This window comes from Pholcus phalangioides, unplaced genomic scaffold, assembly GCF_987345545.1.
Source record: "Pholcus phalangioides strain wild (caught in Gottingen) unplaced genomic scaffold, Ppha-v1.0 ptg000003l_1, whole genome shotgun sequence".
Lineage (NCBI taxonomy): Eukaryota > Metazoa > Arthropoda > Arachnida > Araneae > Pholcidae > Pholcus > Pholcus phalangioides.
In genome coordinates this window covers 30,796,095-30,820,082 of record NW_028301596.1, presented here as the reverse complement: position 1 = coordinate 30,820,082, position 23,988 = coordinate 30,796,095, and the positions used below count along the sequence as shown (strand labels likewise).

The 23,988-nt window shown below is 34.7% G+C and overlaps 2 protein-coding genes across 2 annotated transcripts; one reads left to right on the top strand and one right to left on the bottom strand.

The window, feature by feature from the left end:
- Nucleotides 1-4,191: 4,191 nt before the first annotated feature.
- On the bottom strand, nt 4,192-16,326 carry LOC149088391 (V-type proton ATPase 21 kDa proteolipid subunit c''-like). The gene is made up of 7 exons (XM_089247477.1): nt 16,106-16,326; nt 12,967-13,015; nt 9,889-9,972; nt 8,812-8,959; nt 8,519-8,579; nt 6,900-7,090; nt 4,192-4,553 (listed from the first exon to the last, which is right to left on the bottom strand). The coding sequence occupies exons 1-7, from the start codon at nt 16,170-16,172 to the stop codon at nt 4,521-4,523; spliced, it is 633 nt and encodes a 210-aa protein (XP_089103603.1). The 5' UTR covers nt 16,173-16,326; the 3' UTR covers nt 4,192-4,520.
- A 277-nt stretch (nt 16,327-16,603) lies between these two features.
- On the top strand, nt 16,604-23,312 carry LOC149088390 (telomerase RNA component-interacting RNase-like). Its single transcript, XM_089247476.1, has 3 exons — nt 16,604-16,928; nt 19,769-19,840; nt 22,946-23,312. The coding sequence occupies exons 1-3, from the start codon at nt 16,635-16,637 to the stop codon at nt 23,048-23,050; spliced, it is 471 nt and encodes a 156-aa protein (XP_089103602.1). The 5' UTR covers nt 16,604-16,634; the 3' UTR covers nt 23,051-23,312.
- The last annotated feature ends 676 nt before the right edge of the window (nt 23,313-23,988 follow it).

The window sequence follows — 23,988 nt, the reverse complement described above, 5'->3', positions numbered from 1 at the left end:
CGAATACGGGGGGCCGACTGTACTTTAAATTTGACCTGAAGCTAAAAATATTTTTTTCTTCCGATCACTCTTTTGAACTGGTTCTTATTATAAAATATATAATTTATATATATTTTATATATGTATATGTTTTATATATAAAATATACTAAACAAAAACAGAAAACATCTCCAGCGATATATTTTCACAATTTTTTCTTAGAGGCAAGTTTCACAATTTTGATCCCTTTTCTTTCCACATATAGCCGGGGGGGGGGGGGGATGGAAGTTTTCCTTCTTTGCTATTACACTGTCAATGCACCAAAAAATAAATTTAACACTTTTTTTTTTCAAAAAAAACAAAAATTCACAAAAAATAGGCATTTAAATATATGAAATTTTCTTATGGCATAATAAAAAAATATATTTTTTAAATTGTTAAATATGAACTACTAGCTGTTACCTGTGGCTTCGCTCACATGGAGATGTGGTAATCAGAAAATTTCTCTACAATAATTTCCCCACATATCACTTTAACCCTTGGGTTTAATTTTCAGAAATCCCGTTTTAGCAAATCTTTATATCAGTGGTTCTTGAACTTTTTTCTACCCTGCACCCCTAGTGCAATGAGATATACCTTTCCGCACTACAGTTGCATAATGTGTTCTCTATTAGAAAATTTAATTTTTCTGTAATTACCCATTAATTAATTTTTATAATCTCTTACTTAATATTTAATATCATTTTTGGCTGTGATTGTTTAACTTTGGCTTTTTTAATGACAATTTAAAAAACCAAAAAGAAAACTATTTGGCTCTTGGAAGGGACAATTGTTCCCTCCCACTTATATCTGCACCTGACTGAAGGCAGATATCATCAGCTGTGAATGCAGTGGAGCCAGGCATCTTTAGTTGTGAATGATGCCGAGGGAGATATCTTCAGCTTCGAATGGAGTGGAGGCAAACTGCCGCTTAAACAACGCTGAAGAGCTATCTGCAGTGAATGAAGTGGAGGCAGGCATCATCTTTTCAGCTGTGAATGAGCATTTTCAGATTTGAAAGGAGCAAAGGCAGACATCTTTAGTTTTTCACCTGTAAATGGAACTGAGGAAGACATCTTCAGCCATGAATGGTGTGAAGGAAGACATCTTCAGCTGTGGATCCACAGGGCGATTTGATTATTAATGGTAATGTTTTTTTCAATTGAAACAAAAAAGTATGATTGCTAATCAAAAAAAAACTTTTGCAATGCAAGTTCCACGTGACACTTATTTTTCTAAATGATCAGTTCTTCCATTTTCCACCCTCAAAAATGCTCTCCCACACCCCTGGTTAAGAACCACTGCTCGGTACTATAAAATATAATACTGACCAAATTTCATAGTTATAGCTTCAGTAGTTTGGGCTCAGTGATGATTGCTCCATATAACCTTTAAAATCCGACTTTGAGGTTGAATTCTGAAGAATCCCTTTTTAGTGAATCTCTACATTACAAAATAAAACTACTGATAAAATTTAATATTTATAACTTCAGCAATTTCAGCTCAGTGATGATATATAATTCCCTTATAATCATTGAACCCTTATGATTCTGGTGGATGTTAAATTTTGAAAAATCTTTTTTTAGTGTGTCTACATTATAAAATAAAAATATTGACTAAACTTCATACTTATAGCTTCAGCGGTTTTAGCTTGATATGATTTCTTTATAACCTTCGAATCCCCTTCTTAGTGAGTCCTTACATCATAAAATGAAACAACTGACTAAATTTCATATTTATAGCTTTAGCTCAGCATGATTTCTCTATATATACCTCTGACCTTTTTAGGGGTCGAATTTTGAAAAACCCCTACTTAGTGAATCATGAAACTAGCGATCAAATTTCATATAGCTTCAATGGTTTTGACTCTGCAATGATGAATCAGTTAGGACATATTATATGCATATACATAGATTGACTTTTTGAACCCTTTTTCGCGTTTCTTCATAAGCCATATTCTCACAACAAAGTAGTGCTTCCAAAAATTTTATTCGATAATTTAGAGAATTTATAATTTCTTGCACCTAATAGAACTATCCTGGAGATATACCTTATTTTTAAAAACATTTTATGCTATAAATGTACTCATAAATCAATTTAATGAATAAAAAAAGCTCACATTTTTTCTGGAATGTGGTGGGCCCTTGTTATGACAAGGGAACATAAGAAGAAAATGTCAGCGAAACCAAGCTACTGGCAAAAACTGTCAAGAAACGTTAAACTAGTGTATCATGGCTATTGTAAAAAAAAGATACAAATTACAACTTTACTATGTAGTTTGATTTTGAATATTGATTCCCGATCAATTAAATCTATTCAAACTGTTTGCCACACATATTTTAGTTTCTGGAATAGATACATTCTCAAGCTAGACCCAAAATCAAGATTTTTTTTGTTCATCTCTTTGCTAAATTTTGTACAGTTCAGTAATTCAGTACAATTTTGTTCAGAATTATCAAATAAATATTTTTAAATTAATAAATTTTCAAATTAAAAAAAAGTTTATTTCTCTTGATAATTTATAGGTTAAATGCAGTGTTAGTCAGAGAAAAAAATTTCTTGTATTCAATGTACATAACACAGCTTATTTCATTATCATGTAAGATTAAATATTAATAAATAAAATGTAATAATTTGGCAGTGTTATGAATAAACAAACTATTGCATATATACAGTGAAACCTGTGTATGTATAACATTTTCTTCCATCCCAGTGGAATTCCTATTTAATAGGAAATAGCACAAATGCTCAAACTGTCTACAACGATAACCTTTTATAACTATTTTTTCCAGGTTACTATTTCTACTTACTTAAGCTTTCAGCCAAGCTCAAATACATGTTCTTGTGTATGTATACCAGCACAAAAAAAAAAAAAGGTCAGTCATTGAGCCAGAATTGACTGCATTACTTATATACAACTGCTCAAATGAGAATTGGAATTTTTACACATGCTTTCAAGAGGTTGAAATGTGTAGAATGGCATTATATGTTACGGGTTTTTATTTTTTTTCAAATTTTCCTGATCCACATTTTATAACTGCCACATTTGAAATAAAAGCCATACTAAGAACCAGAGATATTTCGAGTTGACCAAAATAAAGCGTATAAAGTTTGGTGAGATATCTCTGGATTGTCGCTGCTGGCAAGTTTAGAAAAACTCACTTTTTCCTCAACCTGTTAAAGTCGTTGCAACTCTATATCTTGCTCTAAAAGGAGCAGCACTGGAAAAAAAGGTACTTTAGTGTGTGTGAATAAGAAATCTATTTAGTTTTCTTAACACATTTAAAGTCTTGTGAACCACATGTGGCTCACAGTGTCATCCCTTTTGATGTGATGTCTACTTGCTAGAAAATTTAGTTCTTTGCTATTAATTATATTAATTACTGTAAAAATCATGAAATAAAAAGATAATTGCAATATTAATTTATTTAAAAATGGACACACGGGTATAATTAAATCAACACAACAAAATTAAAATTGGATTTTAGTGACATCTTTTGAAAAATTAGTTTTCTTCAATAAAAACAAAAACAAGTACAATCACTAACCCCAAAAAAGAAACTTATGCAAACACATCTGAAAATTGATATATATATATATATATATATATATCTCTTCATATATGTTTTCTTTATCTCAGCCCTTCAAACATCTGAATTTCGCATAACACATCTTCCTGAATAATCGTTCAACATGCTCTAAGAACTTATTTCCATTCACTTTTTTGAAATTCATATTTTTTTATTCAATTTTCACTTTTCAATGCAATCTTTAAATATTTTTTATGACTCCTATAGGCTACCTGCTGGGCCATTTTCATTTTTGTAAAGCACTCCATTCCAGAGGAGAATTTTTGCTTCTATGAATGTGGAAATGCTTCCTTTTGAAAGCAAGCTCATTTCAGAATAAAATTCAATGCAAAGAAAATCTATAACGTGATATAAAATATTTATATTTACTTTATAACTGCAGCCAAATTAAAAAAATTCGTTTCTGGCAATCAATATCAACTTTGTTATCGAAGTTACACCATCTACATTATTGGAACATGTTTGATCTCTTTTTTAAATTAATTGAACCAACAACCAATTAATTAATTGCAAAATTAAGTTTCACATAAAAGCTTTCCCCAACTTTTAAAACAAAAAAAAATTTAAAAATTTTCCACTATAATAATAAAACATCCTAATACTTTATTGTTCACTTAATCTCTCAAACATGAACATTCAAACATATGGCAGTTTTATTTGATACCCACATAAATATGTTCGTACTTCATCTTGTTTAATGAATTAAAAAAAAAAACACAAACTATACAAATCAACAAGTATAATTATATCCATAAATTGACTTATATACACATCACTAAATTATTCTTGGTTATAATGGAACATCCGATGCCGAATACAACACTAGGTACTGAATAGTAGTTTCCTTCAGTTCAATGCAGTAACATAAAATGTCCATACACATGAAAGTTCACAGCCAAGGAATTTAAATATTTATGCCTTCTCTCCCATCTTCACTTTTGAATTCTGCAAAAAAAAAAAAGCAAATATAAAAATAAATAAAATGTTCCAAAAAAAAAAAAAAGAGAGACTTGATTTTAAAAAACTTCTATCTAGCAGTCATTTTGGCAGCAGTTGAAAATTTTTATGTTTAACCACATTTTAAATAAGATATGTGTGAATGCATATTTTAGGAAACAAAATCTTGTCTTTTAAAACTAAGGTATAGAATTGTTCATGTTCCGTTACATTACAGGCAGAAGCAAACATAGAATGTTTAAAAAAAAGATGGGATAATTTCTAAAGTGTGGTAGCATGTACTGAAATATATTTTTTTGTCTTATAAATACTTGGTGGAAAATAGGACATGAAGGTGCCAAGATACATTTGAGGGAGTAAAGCCAAGGAGGCCATTTTGCAGATTGATGTGTCAAAGGGTGGACTAAGTGGGAGTAAAAGTGACCTTTGACCCTGTATTTTATTGGACAAAACCATTATTTTTCATATTATTTGGGCAAAATGGTTTGCCTGATGCAAAAATTACAACAAACCTCGCTGTCTTTCTACTAGTAAACTGAATTTTTGCTTCAAACTTAATTTTCTTGGCTGTTCCAGCTGGGAGGGACATAGGTTGTGATCGTTATCAATAAAATCAGTGCAAACCAGGCGTATATACTTAGTTAAAAATAGGGCAAACCATAATAAATGGATTATGGATGACCTAATTACAATAAATATTAAGGAAATACTGTACATGAAATATCGTAGAAATCCATATGGACAGGATTATGAAATTGAATATAAATAATAATTTTAAAAAAAAGTAATTAAAAAACAAAGATGACTGCTTTAGGAAATATTTCACCAATTTGATATCAAATAAAAGAAAACAGAGGAAACTTATAAACCATTTTGTAAACAAAAAAAATCATGAAATTTGTTCATCACAATTGAGTAAACAAACTTGCTAACGATTTTAATGATAATTTTATAAATCCAGTGAAGGATACTGAAGTAAAGCAATAGATAATACACGTGTATCCCAGGGATCTGTTCTGGGCCCAATACTTTTTTCTATTTACATTAATGAAATTCATAATACCAATATTTCCGGTCTACTTGTCTCATTAAACTTGTCAGACATGTAAAAATTCAACCTATACTATAAATCTTTATGACTGTTTTCAATGTGGTGTTCTACAAACTAACAGTTCTCCACATAATAGAGTATCATTAATTCAATTTAATATACGTCAACTTTATTTGCATAAAGTTTTAACTATTCATGTATAAGAATCCTGATTGGTACCCAAGAGGAAATATACAAAAAAGCACTATGAGATCACAATATCTATATATTGTATACCTAAAAAAAAAAATTTTTTTAAATCATCACATTTACTTGCTCTGAAAATATGTAGAGAATTTGATATAATTAGACAGCAGCAATCATTTTATATGCTTACAAAGGCTGTAAAAGATGGCATACTGGAAATAACACAATGAATGGTTCATTTCATTCTATGGTTAAAATTAATTTGTTAATTTTAAGGATAAAAATATGAATGTTTGGTGTAGGAAAATACATCTGTACTGTATCATACAGGGTGCATAGCAAATATGGGGTATGGCATTTTACTGGCCAACCGTTGATTCTAGAGGTATACTTCTAGTTAGAAAAGGTTTGCAAATGTTATGACACTGATCTGTTCCATATTTAGCAAAAGTGATTACAATACCAAAATGATAACATCATGATTCTAATAAGTGGCATCGACTGTAATACAGACATAATGATTCGACCGCGACATCAAAGAAGTGTGTTGTTAGCCTATGTATATATGTTTTGATATTTTATGGTGCCCCCCCCCCCCCCCCCGATTTTCAAGTCTATCTGTGCTTATGAGCACAGCTTGGTAAACCAGAGTTGTTTCATCACAAATAAAAATGTCCTAGAATTGGCTGGATCTAGAATGTTCTGTGTGTGTAGCCATTTAATCACAAACTGCATCATTTATGGAACTTGATTCTCAGTGCAAATGTCTTTAAAATTTAACTGTACCTTTGCTGCCATCTATTAAAATCATTCTTTTTGAAGCAGAAACATTTTCACCGTTTCCAAAATCTTCAAAATTTCTTGCAGCTTTATGCATTTTAAGAATTCCAAACATTTCCAAGGTATTCAGCAATGTAACAATATGTATGTCACTTTCCCTCCATTGCATTGTTTGTACTTTATAAAACTCAAAATATTAACATACTGTTGCAAATAAAATTTCTAATCAGCAATAACATTATAAAGGAGAACTTGTTATGCTTCATATACTCATAGTTTCAATCAAAAAAGGGAAAAAAACTTCATTTCAAACTCACCATTATAATTGCAACAATCAAACCAAATAAGCCTATGGCACTGGCGAAAATTTCCACAATCAGAATTTTTACGAAAAGCACTGGATTAGCAGCATCTGCAAGTGCAGCACCTGACCCAACAATTCCAACACAGATACCACAAGCCAAGTTGCACAGGCCTACTATGAGACCAGCTCCGAACATAACATAACCTGTAAGTAAACATAAATAGGATTAGCTTTTTTTATGATACATATATCAAAAAACACAGACATTAAATAATTCAAACACATTAAATACATTCAAATAAATTGACATTAAATATGTCACTATATTGTGAGATCCCAAATTCCCATATTTTCTCAATGGAGTATTGCCACCAATTCATTTGAATGTGTTTTCATGAAAAAAATATTTTGGTTACTGTGATTTGTAGCAACCATCTATTTCCCTCACCCCTCAGCAATAATTATCAAATGTGCCATAATTTTTTTTTACTATAATCAGTGATATCATGTATTTAGGATGGCAATTTACCACATTTTCTTTGATGAGGTATGGTAAACTTAAGTATGAAGGTGTAACTCTTATATGAACTCGTATAGACATTATATATCAAGTACAACAAATAGGATAATTTTTCATTCAGTTACAATAAAATCATAAAGTCTGCCTGTGGGTCACTTATGCGATCAGAAACAATCAGTAAAGAAACACTGAGCTATATAGTAACTCAGGCATCTTCAAGCTGTTACTCGTGAGCACCCAGAGTGCTCAATGCTCATGTCCAATTTCATGTTCGCCAGCACTTGATCAACATCTTAAGTAAACACTGTGTACAAATTGTATTAAAGGATTGAAATCATCCTCATATCATGCGTAATCTTGCCATAAGGGGCTGTTTTTTATGATAGGTACAAACAGTGCTTGTGACTAGAAAAAGGTTGAAGACCTCTGTGTTATAACTAGTAGAAATAATAGCAATGTAAAAACCCAAAATGTGAAGAAAAACAACAGATAGATGCGTTTCGGAACTGTATCAAGTTCCTTCTTCAGCAGCTAACAAGAGACAAAATGACAAAACACCCATATAGTAGGAGTTACTTGCTGCTCAGAATGCAGAGAAATGACTGGCCAATTGAGAAGGAAGAAAAAATATGATCGAGCCAATCACAGAAGAGAACATGATAGTGATGATGATGATCACATTCGTCCTCTTCTCATGTGGCCGGTCATTTTGACTTTGCATTCTGAACAGTGAGTAACCCTCCCCCCCCCCCCCCCTTGCTATATGGAGGTTTTTGCTTTGTCTTCTGTTAGATATTGAAGAAGGAACAGGATACAGTTCCTAAACATATCTAGCTGTTGTTTTTCTTCACATTTTGGGGGTTCACTACACTTATGTTACTATTATTATTTCTACTATCTCACTCCCTCAAGGTAATTTATTTCTATAGAATAACTAATTTCCTTTATACTTTGTAAAGAGGTTGCTGCACCTTTACAAAGTGAAGGTGAACATTACATACACGAGTCTCATGGAAAATAACTCATGCAAAACATATTTTCATAAATTTTAATTTATTCAAATATGAAATGTAATGCAAGAAATGTAAGAATATGATGGCCAAAAATCTCACCTGACATGAAATTTAAAGCAATCAATTCATCCTGCCCTTCTATTTTCACTGGGTCAAATGGCTGAAACATAAAAATAAAACATGTAAAAAATATGAATAATAAAGCAATACTGCTTTAATAACCAACTTTTTTCAGAACAATTGTGGTGGAACAAATCCTAGACAAAATCTACAATGAAAGGCTATATCAATAGCAGTAACAGTGAAGAACAACATTCATTAAAACCATGATAATTAAATTTTTTGAACAAATTCCTTAACTTTTCTTTTCCAGTATATAATCAACTTCTCACCTTTAACTGTTGAACTAGAACAATTGCCATGATGATGCCATAGATGGCTACAGCTTCACAAAATATGATACTGACCATGTTTTTCATCCTAATCCATGGTGCTTTGATCCCACCACCAACGATACTGACACCAGTTGTGTAAATGCCACTGCGAAAAGGGGTTTGATATCAGTTTTAAACTTGTTCCAAAACATACATTTTATAAATATAGTGAAAACTGTGTATAACGATTGCCTATAATGATAAACCTGCCTATAACAATATTTTCTTTGGTCCCAGCAGAATTCCTATTTAATAGGAAATAGAGCTCAAACTGTCTACAATGATACCCTAATTATAAGTGATTCCGCTCTCATGGTTGGCTTCTCTTTCCAGCGAAAAATAGTATCGTTCAACATGACACCACATAATGTGATTTCGTCAAATCTCATCTTGTGCTTAAAGAACTGTACTTAAACTTGAAAAAGCATTTTTTTCTCAACAATTTCATGAGATAACTAAAAAATTATCTCTATAATATAATTTAATACTCATAGAAAACGATAATTAAAAATAATCACAAAAGGAAAAAAATTGAAAAACCATTATACAATGCCTTAGCATTCAAGAACACTTTGATATCTCTCAGATTTGTGAAGCAGGATATGTTTGGTAGTTCAATGTCTATACAGTGAAAATCATATAAAATAATATCTTCTATAATGATAATCATGTGTACCTGTACGAAACCGAACATCAAGAAACTGAAATAATATTCTGTTTAAGACAGTTTTCTGTTTTATAAAGGTGCACATTAAAGCACTAATCAATGGGGCTATCTTTTGATTCTGCTTCAGACAGGTTTCCATCTCATGCAGTGTCTGTCTTAGACAGGCTTCACTGTAATAACAATACATCATTCTCCAGTCCCAGCACACTTCTCATAGTTTAATATACACCATCTCAATAATAATATTTTTCTCCAGTCACTTGAGCATCATTATGTGAGTTTCAACTAATTATATAGCCATTATTTTAAAAATAATTTTCAAAATGAAGACGAAGTTTTGCCTATTCAATCATTCTTAATATACTTACGAAGCTGCTCCTACCACTGATAAAGATATTGCGAGACCTATACCCATAGCACACCACATGAATGGAGAAAGACCAGCCAGCATCCTAAAAGTAAAGTATTCACAATTATTAAATTATCAAACAAATCAAAACAGTATTATTGTTATGAAAATGAAATGCAGTCAAATCCTGTTTTATCGAATTCCAAAGACAGAAAAAAAATCAGATTTCCTGTATTCAATCCAGAGGAACATTATAAGCCACGCTCACTATAGAGGACATCAACTGTAATAACTGACAGTATGTGAAATTCGGAATCCGGAACTTTCGCCCCCGACATCTCGCCCCTGGAACGTTTCGTCCCCGTTACATTTGGCCCCCGGAAATTTCGCCCCGGTACATTTTGCCCCTGGTGCGTTTGGCCCCCGAAAAATTCACACCTGACATTTCACCTGCCCTGAACGTATGAGTGACCGTATGAGTGATTGACTGTATGAGTGACCGTGTGAATGATCGAGTGACCAAGTGAGTGTGAAATGAACTGTAGGAGTGCGTTAGTGACCGTACAAATGACTGAGTGGCAGAATGACTCACCACGTGAGTGACCGTATCAACTAGTATGCAATTGACTTTATGAGTGAATGACCGTATGAGTGATCACGTGACTGACCGAATGGCCGTATGAGTGAGCAAATGAATGACCGCATGAGCGACCAAGTGATTAACTGCATGAGTGATCAAGTGAGTGATAGTGGGATTGACCGTGTCAGTGACAAAGGGAGGAATTGAGCGATGGAACGTTTGAGTGAATAAGTGACTGACCGAATGAGTGGCTAATTAAATATTGGTGTAAGTTTCCTAGTGAATGATTGAGCATATGAGTGACCGAGTGGCTGACGGAATGAAAGACAGAGTGAATGCTTGAATAAATTTGCGAGTGACTGAGTGATTGAGCATATGAGTGATCAAGGGAGAGACAGTGATTAACCGTATGAGTGACAGAGTGACTGACCACATGAGTGACCGAGTGGTTAACTGCATGAGTGACCGAGTGACTGTATATGTGACCAGGTGAGTGACGGTAGAGTGTTCAAGTGAGTGATCAAGAGACTGACCGTGTGAGTGACCAAGGGAGTTACTGAGTGATGGAACGAATAAGTGAATGTGTGACCAAGTGAGTGACCGAAAGATTGATAAAGTGAATGACCGTATGATTGACCCAGTGAGCGACTGAGTGATTGACAAAGTGAGCAATTGAGTGATTGGCAAAGTGTGAGGGTGGAGTTTTGTCTGCAAAGATGATCCTCCTCATCCCCTCCCTTTTTATAGGTGGTTACGTAGCACTGAGTGACCAAGTGACTCACATTTTAATGGATTCTAAGAATTTGGAATTTTCAGTTTAAGCATAAAATATTTTTCCCAAATTTACGACTCACACCGGTGTGGTCACTCATACTATCATTCATATATTCACTCATACGGTCACGTGTACGGTCAAGGTAGGCAAAATGACAGGGGGTCAATTTTCGATTCACTTGATTACTCACTGAGTAACTCATATGATCACTCACTGGGTCACTCATATGGTCAGGGCAGGTGAAATGTCCGGGGATAAATTTTCAATTCACTCGATCACTCATGTATTCATTCACTTGGTCACTCATGCGATCAGGGAAAGCAAAATGTCACGAGTAAATGTCCAACTCACTTGATCACTCATGTGGTCACTCACTTAGTCACTTGTACCATCATTCATATGTTCACTCATACAGTCACACATACGATAAGGGCTGGCGAAATATCAGAGATAAATTTCCGATTTACTTGATTACTTACCGAGTCACTCATATGGTCACTCACTGGGTCACTGATATGGTCAGGGCAGGCCAAAGGTCAGGGGGAAATTTCCGGGGGCTAAATGTACCGGGGTGAGATGTCAGGGGCAAAATTTACGGGGGCCAAATGTACTGGGGACGAAACGTGCCAGGGGCGAGATGTCGGAGACGAAATATCGGGGGCAAAGGTTCCGTGAACCGTGAAATTCATGTTATGTTAAATAGGTACTTCCAATGTAAAGTTTTGAATCTTTAATTATTTAAAACTGAAGATTTAAAAAAAAATCTATAACCATTATCATCTCTACAATTTAAGATTTTGCTTTACTGTTTGCTCACCATTCAGCAGTCATTTTTAGGAAACACCTTGAACACAAAACAGACATATATAACCCTAGCATCGTAAATATGTTAGACACACACATATACACCCATAACATGCCAACATATGAACTAGTTCGTTAAATATCTCTCACTATAATATGATTCTTATTATTTGTAATACAGTTGATGCTGCTTATTAAAATCACAGATTATATAGTCACTTTTCCAAAGAATGGAACGGACCAATATAACATAGGGAAAAAATTTGTTTACAGTGATTAAGACTTTGGATAATATTTTTTATGCATTCTGAAGCTAAGGTTTAACCAAATTATCCCCCCCCCATAAATTATACAGCTGCTTTTTCAATGGTCTCCTTACAGTGAAGGCAAATATGCGAAAAAAAATCCCTTTGCTTGATCAGTTTCTTCCAGTTGACCAGAATGAAGTTTATTTTCCCGAGAGACTTGCTCAAGGATTTAATGAAATGTATTTTACGTTAACAAAAATATCATATTTTATGTGATGTACATTTAAATGATAACTTATTGTAGACATTTCCATTCTCACACCTCACAATGGCTGAATTACAAAAATGCAGGACAACAGCTTAAAGGGGGTAAAAGTCCTATACAAGGATTTAAAAAAAAGCATGGTTGAACATTTTGCAACCAATTGTTTAGGAAAAAAAAACAGCTGTCATGTTTTACCTATACTCGTTTACCATACGTCCCATTTGACTAAACAAGATGTACAGTCGCCATACTTACAGATAGGATTTTTTTAGATATAATTATTATTCGGTTGTTGTAGTCATAAACCTTGAGTCCTGACGTGATCACATTAAGTGCCGTGGAATGTATTGAAAATACGTGAACCAGGAAACATTATAAATGATTTAATTAATTTTTTTTCATTTAATAATTTAAAATTTAATTACCATCCAATGTCTAATCTTGATCCTCTTCCGGTCAATAAATAATATAAAACTGCAAAATAGAAAACAAAATTTGAACAAATCATACACACATATATACATATATGAAGAATTTAGAAGACAGGTTTCAGAAATTTACGCTGTAAAAAAATAAAATATGAAAAAAAAGGTGAAATATATTTGAGACGTGATTATTTAAAAAAAAAAGTCTATGTGCAGTCATAAAATGAAGCTGCTGTAGTGGTCTAGTGACAGACTGGCATCATGAGAACCCAGACTTGAATTCCACCGTCATTATTGTGGTGGGTGGCTGAAGACTAGCCCTGAAAAATTGTGAGCTCTTTATACTTTTGCACCATCAGCCAATCAGAGTCAAGCAACTGTGACGTCATAGAAACATCACTATCTGCATAATAGGAGAAGAGGCGCTTTCCTGTAAAAAATCCGGCTGATACGTTTAACAACTTATCGCCAAACACCAGGGGTCTATTAACGAGTTCACTTTTATTTTGTCATGACGTCTGGTTGCTCACATAATATTACAATGACATAATTTAATAATACTATAATATAATGATCATAATAATAATGATATTGAAGTGCAATAAATACACCGGCTTGCCACAACACAAGTTCTACATTTCGTTTCCTAATGAATCTACTTTCATTACAACCCAATAATTATGAATCTAACAAAGGAATGGGTCGGCACCCTATGAATCAATAAATGATAGCAGGACCCAGCTTCACTGGGCATTCGCTTTGCGAGCTGTTATTATTGTCAACTTGATACAACTAAACCACATTTAGATTAAATCAGAAAAAAAATGAAAGCATTTTTTAGTTATTCAATAAATGATAACTTATTGTAAGGGGGGGGCAGCCTTCATTTCCCAGTTTCCCCCACATTTGATGTTTGGGAACAAACCCTACCATTCCCTTGCATCTGAAGAAAGCGGTGATGAATTATAATATAATAAATCACATTTTTCCTGTGCAACGGTTAAATGTAATAAGAAATAAAATTTTTCAAACGAAAATGTTCAAGAGGAAAAAAAAATTGGATGGGTTCGAAGGGGAATCGAACTCACAACCTTTGTGTTGTGTGTCCCTTGAGCTTCCCGCTGTACAAATCATGGTTACCGGATTAGAGTACAATTTAGTATATCCATTATCAAATGTCACCACGAAAAATATGATGGTGCCAAATTGATCAAAAGTTGTGGTAGCCTCGCGGTCCACTGTGACGTTTCTATGACATCAGTTGATTGTCTGGTAATGTGCAAAAGTGTAAAGAGCTCACAATTTCTAAACGCTAGTCGGCTGAAGTTGATTTTCTGTGATTCCTGACTTTGAGAGACACACATGTGAACCAATCTTCTCATTAAAATGTCACCACAGAGAGAGCAACATGCCTAAATCGGTGCAATTACTCGGTCATTATACTTAACTCATGGTTTAAAAATTACGGCAGATGGGGCAGTACTGTACATAACAAGCATTATACTGGCCCACTGGCCACCAAGCTACACTACACGTGTTACGAAAGAGCTCTGTGGGCCGACAGTCTATTGGTGGAAGTGCCCCCCCCCCCCCCCGCTGCAGTATTGGTAGCTTCTTTTGGTATTGGTCTTTTCCAGTATTGGAAGCTACATCCACTAGCTCGTTTCCCCACTGGTTGTTGTGAGCTTTACCCAGGAGGTGAGATACAAGTACACTCCTGATCCTCCTGGCCATGGCATTTTCAGAGAGAAGGTTTAGGCCTGGATAATTGAACAGCTATCTGATTTTATTATGGTCTGCAATACTTTTATAACTGTGTCCAGAGCTGCTGTAAATTTAGCATCTCAGTTTGACACACTGCTGAGTGGTAATGCTCATCTTTCACTATGAATGTTGTCAAGGTCCATAGGTTTGAATCCGGGCATGGAACGCCAGAAACAAGTTCTTTGCCTACTGAGCCTGGAGCAACCACTGGTAGACGGCACCTTCATTTCCTACACAGAGAGGAGGGTGTATCTTCAGCACTGGACTACACAGTACGTCTTCAAACTGGGTTTAGGAAGACTAAGGATATTTGGAATATTGGAAACTAGTTTGATATCCGTAATTGTATAGAAGTAGCATGGTTGATCATTCCGGGATTCGATCCTGGGTTATCGGGATGATAGTCAGGTTTTCACCACTAAACTACACAGCACGTTCAACACCACTGGTTGAAAATTTCCGTATGGCAATATATGACTGGAGTTGGTAAGTGGTAAATTAGTTTGACAAACTGAATACACATAATATTTCACTTTGCCTCCTCCTCCCCCCCCCCCCCCTATATATCTACAATTTCCATTCCATTCATTTTTACATATGCAACTCCCATACGTGACATTTTAGAGTCATCCGTGCAGGGCTGCAACTAGGGGGGAAGCAGGCAGGTTTGGTGCCCCGGGCGTTGGACCAAAAGGGAAGGGGCGCCGAATTTCCCTTTAACTGCTTCTTCTATGTGGCAAGAAGGCACCAAAATGCTAGTTTGCCCCGGGTGACAAAATATCTAGTTGCGGCCCTGCATCCGTGTTATATACAAAAACCTTCCCGTCAGTTGTGCTCTCCTCCAGAATATAGGATCCCTACTGATAGCTAATTCAACCTAGTTTGTTAAGTAGGAGGTAGACACATTTCAATAGCTTAGGATTTGATACACAGCCGAATCTCATCACGCCCTCCTTTCAAGGACTTTGTTCGTAATGAAGAGGGCTCGGATTTTTATGCCCCTAAAGATGAAACATAGTTGCTGATCGGTAAATTCAGGTTTTTTAACCTATCAGCAGCAACGTTTCACCTTTAGGGCATAAAAATCAGAGCTCTAGTAATGAATAATGCAACCTGCTCACCCTCCTCGGCTCAAAGATCTTTTCCTTCTTGGAAAAATTTAATTATAAAAACTTTTCTATGCATATTCCAATGAAATTATCTCGCTCAAAAGTTGGTAAAGAGCCAATCCAATGTTTGAAAAACAGTGGATTTTTGCAGTGTGTTACTTTCTTACATTTAAATACATTTCAAAGTGTAAAACAGTATTTCAATGGGTAGCCTATTCATATATTGCTGAATTTTAATCATGTACTCAGCATGATTAAGTACTCACCAATGAAAGTAGCGATACTTAATGCAGTTGAATACACAACGTACTGTGAGGTTGCTAAAAGACCCATCTTGTTATACAGAGAAATACAATGAATTCAAAACCGTGAATACAACAATTTGCAGTGAGTAGGGGTCCTTTAAATTTTGGTGTAAAATATGGGAGAGGAAGGCAAGATCAGGTGAATATCAACACATCGCGCATGCGCTTGATGTCAGTGATGACAAAATTTGATCTTATTATACAGGGTTTTAGGCAGCTAAGACCAAAGCTAAATGAAACTAATAATTAGAGAACTAATAATTAGAGCCCGAACTAATAATTAGAGTTGTTTTCATAAAATTTTCTTTACAACAAAATCCTTAGAAAAGGCAGGGCAAGAAAGTTAATTGAAAAATAGGTTTCTGTTGCTTGAAAAAACTTACTTAAATTACTTTTAAAAATTACTTTCATTTGAAGTGAATGGCGGTGGGTCCTAAAGATCGTTTCGTGTGCTAAATCTATCGACGGTGAGGTTGTTGTTGCAAACAAAATGTCTTCTCACCATCACAGGCGAGGGTTTCGCTCTCATCACTCGGCGTCTTCATCCTCATCGCTTGCTGAAAATCACGACGGAAGCAGTACGGGGATCATAAATATAATCACTTCGTCAAAAACTGGTATAAATGCATTCGCCAACGACGGAAGCTTCCTCGAAATGTTCAAGAAGAAGATGCAGGAAGAAGAGCAGAACAAGACGTCCAGCGCTGCTGAGAATCACGCCAAGAGCTCCTCTTCCTCCACGTCGGAGAGCGACAAATTAAAAGGCGGTCTCCGTAGTTGTACAGTAAGTTCTTAATTTCTTTCGACAAGCACTGACTTGCGAGCATTTCTCTCCCGTAGATCCGAAAAATATATATATATAATTTTGTGCCTCAACTCTAAGCCTACTTTGTACCACACCGTTGGGGCCATTGAAAGAAATGAAATTAATTGAAATTCGTCTTTGTCCCGTTTAAATTAAGCCAATATCAGTTGAAATTTCACTTAAAAAATTTGCGGATATGATTATATAAAATCGGAATAAATGCAGCTTCGTTGGTTTATTTTTAATGGAAGTAAGGAAATTGTACCTTAAATTTATTTGTATATAGAACAGTAAACAAAGCGAAACCCCACGAAGAGGACCACATGTTTCTCCATGTTCTGCTGAATACCAGGGTTTAAGCTAGATTAAAAAAAAAAAAAAATTCATGCTTTCCGATGTCTTTCTTGCCAAAGAAAAAAAAAATCACTAAAAAGGGATAAACTCTTGTTTCCTCTCGTTAAGTCTTTTCTGAAAAAAAAACCTGTGTTCTTGCCAACCCTGGTTTGGTAAAAAAAATGTCTCTGGGGGTTCAATAAAAACACGACTGCAGGATTTAAATTATAACGGCTAGTATGCAAAAAAATAAACTTAAATAGAAATATGTACAACCCAAGAGTATCCATATGAAGAACAAATTCCAAATGACGTGTTGGGAAAACGGCCTGTACAATACATCGCATAACAAACAATAAAGAAGCTTAGCGAATGTGTGTGCATGTCCTACAGCAGACTCAGTAAATGTAAATGCCACTATGTGATTTCACCTTCAGATGATAACCAGTAGCAAAAAAGGAAATAGCGACCCAGAAGCCAAAGAAATAATATCTGGCGGAGAAGGAAAAAAAACAAACTGAATAAAATAGTAGTAGACCATCACCAACCAGGAAAAAAAAACGCCATCAGGCTGGGGAGGAAATCGTAAAAAAAAAACCAGTTGCCAAAGAAATATGGGATTATTAAAATTGCAATCAATTTTTGCCTACGTGTTGACAATTTTTTTCTTTGGGCAAGAAAACGTCCATGGATGACAGTCAGATATCTTCACCGCAGAACTACACAGCACGTCTTCAAACTGTGATTAAGAAGACTAAGAGTATTTGGAATATTGGAAACTAGGCTGATTTCCGTTATTGTTCAGGAGAAGTGAGTTTTATCATTCCGGGATTCGAACTTGGGTCATCGGGATGGCAGTCCGTTATCTTCACCACTGGACTACACAGCACGAATGAAAAATTGTTAAGAGTGAAGCAGCAGAGTCATATGCTTTCGTATGGTTTTCTGGCCAAGGAAGAAAATCCACAACAAAGGAAACAAAAAAATGATGGTAAAAAGCAAACTAGGGTGAAAACACAATTTCTAACAAAACAACATTCTTAGACTAAATAGGGGATTGAGATCGAAAATGAAGCTACATGTTATAAAATTAATAATGTGTTAAAAATAAAAACACTATTCAGGTATAAAAAATGGGGTATTTATAAATATTCTCTTGATTATTAAATGGAAATCATAAGACTTTCTTTTAAACATTATGATGGTCAGAGTAAAGAGTCTCTGTGGGTTCAATAAAAATACGACTGCGGTATTGAATTTCTAAACAAGATATTCAGACAAGTGAAAAAGCAAGTAAAATACTGATTGATTGGTATAACGAGGCAAAGGAAATAAGCTGCACAATTCTAGCAGATTTAAATATTATGCTTTTCAACACAAAAGCCTGCAGAAGTGACTTTACCTTAAGATGACGATATAACAGAGACCAGCAATAAAAAAAAGAAATGGCAAACCTACGCACTGCGGAAAATAATAATAGCAGACAGAAAAAAGAAAGTGCCAACAGAAGTAAGGGACCCACCAGGAAAAGTGCTAACGGACCAAAAATGAAAATCACCAAAAGAAAAGTTGCCAAAGCAAAAAATGATTATGCTGTAGTTCTCATTATTACATGTTCCTATTGCTTGCTGGTAACCCTAGCACTGAATCGGATCTTGTGATAAAAAAATAGTCGTGAAAAAGTGTACTGTATATTGTGAATTCAATGGTTTACTAAAATCTTTATTTGCAGGGTATAGGATAGTTGAGGGTTAAATGAGCACCTGTGTTTGAAGTTGGGTGATTCATAATAAAAAATGAAAGAAATGGATTGAATGTGTGATAATGTTTTTGTTCCAAAGCATTACAAAACAAAATGATACTACAAATTTTGAATTTTAGGTCTCTTAATCTTCAATCCATAGTTTCTCTTTATTTTATATTTGTTTATGATTATAATTCCACTCCTGATGTGTAGCATCCCCTACTTTGAATATCTCCGAAGGCAGTGGCAATCATGAAATACATCCATTATAGTTCATGCTTTAATGTATCGCATATTAATAATTATTCAGAATGTATGATAAACATTTATTCTCTTTTAGTTATTTCCATCATGCCAGCTGTTTGACCAGTAATTAAGATTTTGAAATGGAAGTCAATTTAAGTAACAACCATTTAAGTTTTATAGCTTTGACGCTGGTCTTTTAGCTATAAAGAAAATAATTTGTAACTTTTTAAATCAAGTATTGAACCATGTACTTATGCCTTTAAAGTCTGAAAATATTATAATTATCATGTGTGTGGATGAGGGAGTTTTCTCTATCTAGATAAATGATTTAAGTCCTTCTGGAAGCACATTTTATCTCTTGTCCTCTTTGGCCTTATTAACCCCTTCCAGGATATAATTAATGACTTCGATCGTTGAAAAGTCCGGAGTATGAACTACTGGAAGACTGTCTAAAAAAAGATTTTGCTAACGGTGGAGGTGCTTATTTTCTCTCCAGGTTAAGAGACGAGGTGGAAAAATCCTAAAGACTGGGATTGTTAAGAAGCCGAAAGTTGAAGATGAGAATGAGGTGAGAGAAATGTTTTTTTGAAATCATTCCATGGGCGGAGATACGCCCCCCCCCCCCCGGCGTCAAAAGGTGGAGTGGACTGATCTAATGTATATATGAATTGACATCATCTTGCCCCCCCCCCAGCAATAATGATTGTGGGCCCCCACCCCCCAGACTTCTAAGTCTATCTCCGCCTATGAATCATTCATAATTTTTCCAGTGTTATGAATTTTATTTTTTATATATTTGTATATTGCAATTGTGCAAGCATGCTATTGAATGTAGAAAAAAAAACCCTTATTTTTTTGCTTATTCTAATTGAGCACTAATTTTTCTCGTATCAGCTATGTTATATGTGTTTTTATATTTCATCAAATTATTTACTGTGCATCTGTTTTGCTATAATCCAGGGAAAGAAGATTCAAATAGCTAAGCTTCGGTATTCTTTATTTTTTTATTAGTTATTTTTCTGATCTACTTTGTTTTCACAAGTTTTTCTTCCACAATTCAGTGGGCATGATTTTTATTTCATTTTTTATTTCTCGAATAGTCAATGTTTTTTTTGCTGGCTTGTCTAATCTACAATACTGAGTGAAAAGTGTGGCAAACTTATTATATTTAATGGTTCAAATCATACATTCAATGTCAAAACCAAGAGATGATTGTCAAATTCACAGTGAAAACTTCTCATTTTGAATATTCTTGATGTTTGATAGCCAATTATATATGGTATAAGACATCGCAAACAGAAGAATATGCTTTTGTGCACAAGAGATGGACTGAGTGTTGACATTAGTGACATCTGCAAGCTGATTAGGTTTTTCTCTTCCTATACAAGTGGCAATGCCCCCCCTCCCCTGCCATAATAAAATAATTTTTCTGCACCAGAGGCAAATTTTAATTGTTTTATTGCTTTCATTCCACTAGCATATGCTGGTTTGCATAATAATTAGGACCAGAGATAGGCAAATAGATATTTATGAATTTTGACAAATAATGCAGATTTTTTTTTTTACTTTTTCCACGAATTATCAATGATTTGCAGTTCATAATTTTGCTCAGTATTTGCACCCTGCATCCCATTTTTGCTTAAAAGCCAATATTCTTTTACCCCAAGCAGACCAGAGATAAAGGCAGACCAGAGTCTGTTGAAATTTGTGACGTATGCCACAGAACAATCAGTGCTACTGCAGAAGGAAGAATTTTAAGAGAAATGTGTGGAAAACACTATTATATGGGCATTTTTTATGCAAAACATTTCCAGTCAGCCGAGGGTTTGTTGCAAAACAGTCTGCTTTTGGAGTTCTTTCGTATAGATAGATCACCTGGTTGCATGCGATTGTTTTTGAAAATATACTCCTTGTTCAGGTAATCTTCTTTCAGTTTTTAGAATGAAGTTCTAGGTCATAAAATACAAGTTCAGGTGATTTTTCAATTCTGAGTTAAGAACTCAATTTATGGAACTACCAACAATTAGGAATGACCAAACTATCAATTAGCTCAAGTTTTGTGGGGGAAAGTTAATAGTCTTGAAATCTTTCGAGTGCCATTCTTGATGGGTGTAACTATCGTGTTTAATAGACAGTTACTTTAAGTGATAAACTAAGAGACCTTTGGTTGTGACATGCAGACTTAAAATGTCACCAGTATAACCTGAAACATGCATAATTTCAGTAGCACAAATATGTTTGGGCCATGCATGAATGAGCACACACATACCATCTTCCTGCATGTACCAATTCATTAGAAGTTCCCCAGAGAGGAACAAGTTGCATGTACAGTTGAGTAGCAGTAGGAAAAAAAATGTTGGTACTTGTATACAACTCTTCAGGGGCATATGACACCAGAGTGGCTCAGGGATAGAATCCCTGCCCAGCATATCAAGTAAAATTTTAGTGTTTCTTTTTTCTGAAATTTTGTATGTTGATGTACATAAGGGATTTTGCTTTTATCCATTTTTAGTTTTCACCAGTGAAAATGCCAGCATTTTTTTTTTTTTTTTCATTTCTAACATTTATTCGTTATAAATAGTTAATTATAGAGTATTCAATTTATATATTATGTCTATTTTTACTATCTTTCAGTGGTATATCATAGGATTTATCAATTTTAACCATTGTTGTAAACAAATGTAGGTATACGTGGTAGGTAGAAGATTCATATTATTGGATATGTCATCTAATATTCAGAATAACACAGCCTTGTGCTGTCCAGACAGCAGCTAGTAACATCTATGGAAAGGATTCAATGATCAAGTCAGTCCCATATATTTAAGGTTTTTGCAACTGTTTTCGATTGCAGGAGATGTTCTCAGAGTAAAAGAAAAACTACTGCTTTACCAAACACCAACTCTAGCTATATTGCAATTTACTGTCATTAATGAGATGGGTTGGAAATGAAGGTGCTATCTATCGGTGGTTGCCTCAAGCTCATTGGGGAAAATTTCTTATCTATATCCTTCCTTGGGTTTGAATCTGGGACCGTGGAGGGATCCTTCACTGTGGTAGACGAGCATCTCAACACTACACCACTCGGGCATGGTAAAAGAAAGACTGTTGCTGTTGGTATGAGCTCATTTTACTCATTGTTCCTCCAAGAGTAGCGGTTGGAATCATCACTAAGTGTCATAATTTGTCACTGATTTGTTTTGTTTTTTTGTTGGAAATGCAAATTTTTTTCAAGTTTTTTTGTTTTTTTTGACTGACCAATGGTCACAGTATGTGCTCATGTTTTTTTAGCTTGTTAGGCACTGCTTGTTCCTATTGGTCGTAGTGAATATAAAATGATTGATGTCCCTTAATTAACATCCAGGAATCCTTACTTTCTTGGAGAAAGTTCAAGCTTAGAAAAATAGGGGGGGGGGTGTTGGCAGAGAAGTTCAAAAGTCTTGATTTGATGTTTTCAAACATGGATACTTATTCCACAGAGCGTGAAATAGAAGGACAGCTTCTTGTCAAGCAGTGAATATTTCTTACTTGGAAAGCCGGCTGTATATTGCCATTTTAAAAAATCCAATAAATCACTCATATCTTTTTGAATGTTGTTAAAATTGAACATGACATTAACACTTTGATATTTGTGTGTAATAAATAATTTTTTTCTCCTAATATACATAAAACCCAGGGTGGTGAAGCTAATGATGCATGGACCCGTTATCTAGCGGAGGTTCGGAAATATAAGCAGCAAGCTTGTGACGAAGATAGCAAAACACGACCTCTTGTAAAGTGAAGAACTGTATTTAACTTCTCTTCTCGCTGGGGAGAAGGATTATATTGTATATATATGGAAGTCTCTGACTATTTACGTCTATATTTAACATCACTACTCGCTTCTGAACATTGTTCTCAATTTCGTCATTGATTGAGATGTCTCTTGTTTGTAGTCCAAGATGTTTGAATGTATCTATGTAGATTCGCTGTGTGACGAAGAATTTTTTTTGTGATTAAAAATTTTTGTAGCCTAATAAAATAAAATAAAAAAATGAACGTCAGCTGTTTAGTTGTCATTGATTTCAATACAGTGGTCAGTGCCCGGGAGCCTCGGAAAAATGATATATGGTTAGAAGCATTCAGATTGGTAGGTAGACATTTCTAGCCATGTTGGGGCCTCGGAAAAATCACTGCCCGGGGGCTATGATTTTTTTTAAGATGGCCTTGACGGGTGCTTTAAAAAATTTGACACTCAACTTCTGTGAGAATGTGCATGGAATTACTGGATGTCGTTTGTTACTGGGCAGTGTTTTGAGTTAAATTTTTAATTCCAAATTTTGTGGCAACTCTAAATATTTAGATTTAGAATTGCATAAAAAAAATACACATTTCTTGCATCACTCATGGCAATCAAGTATATGTAAATGAAATTCACGAAGTCCAAATGGAATTGTAGTTGGTAATGATCTGCACAAGGCTGGGCAAAACCAGAAAATTCTAAGCGGCATCTCTGATGGGATGATCCCACAATGATTAATCTATTTTCTTTAGACTTCCATTGAAAATCTATCTTGTTTTTGATAGACTACTAGTGTTCTATTGAGAGGCACTACTTTATATAAGACAGTGATTCTTAAACTTTTTTCTTTCCGCACCCCTAGTGCAATTCGACTTACCTTCCCGCTCACTCTCCCCCCCCCCCCCGGATAATGTGTTTTTTATCTGTTAGAAAATTCA

Excerpts from the sequence above, each read along its gene's own strand:
- LOC149088391 (XM_089247477.1), bottom strand. The coding sequence starts at position 16,172 with ATGGGTCTTTTAGCAACCTCACAGTACGTTGTGTATTCAACTGCATTA. Across the intron at positions 8,960-9,888 it reads TCAGTGGTAGGAGCAGCTTC|TGGCATTTACACAACTGGTG; the intron begins GTAAGTATATTA and ends CCCTTTTCGCAG. Across the intron at positions 8,580-8,811 it reads TTCTAGTTCAACAGTTAAAG|CCATTTGACCCAGTGAAAAT; the intron begins GTGAGAAGTTGA and ends TTTATGTTTCAG.
- LOC149088390 (XM_089247476.1), top strand. The coding sequence starts at position 16,635 with ATGTCTTCTCACCATCACAGGCGAGGGTTTCGCTCTCATCACTCGGCG. Across the intron at positions 16,929-19,768 it reads GCGGTCTCCGTAGTTGTACA|GTTAAGAGACGAGGTGGAAA; the intron begins GTAAGTTCTTAA and ends TTTTCTCTCCAG. Across the intron at positions 19,841-22,945 it reads AAGTTGAAGATGAGAATGAG|GGTGGTGAAGCTAATGATGC; the intron begins GTGAGAGAAATG and ends CATAAAACCCAG.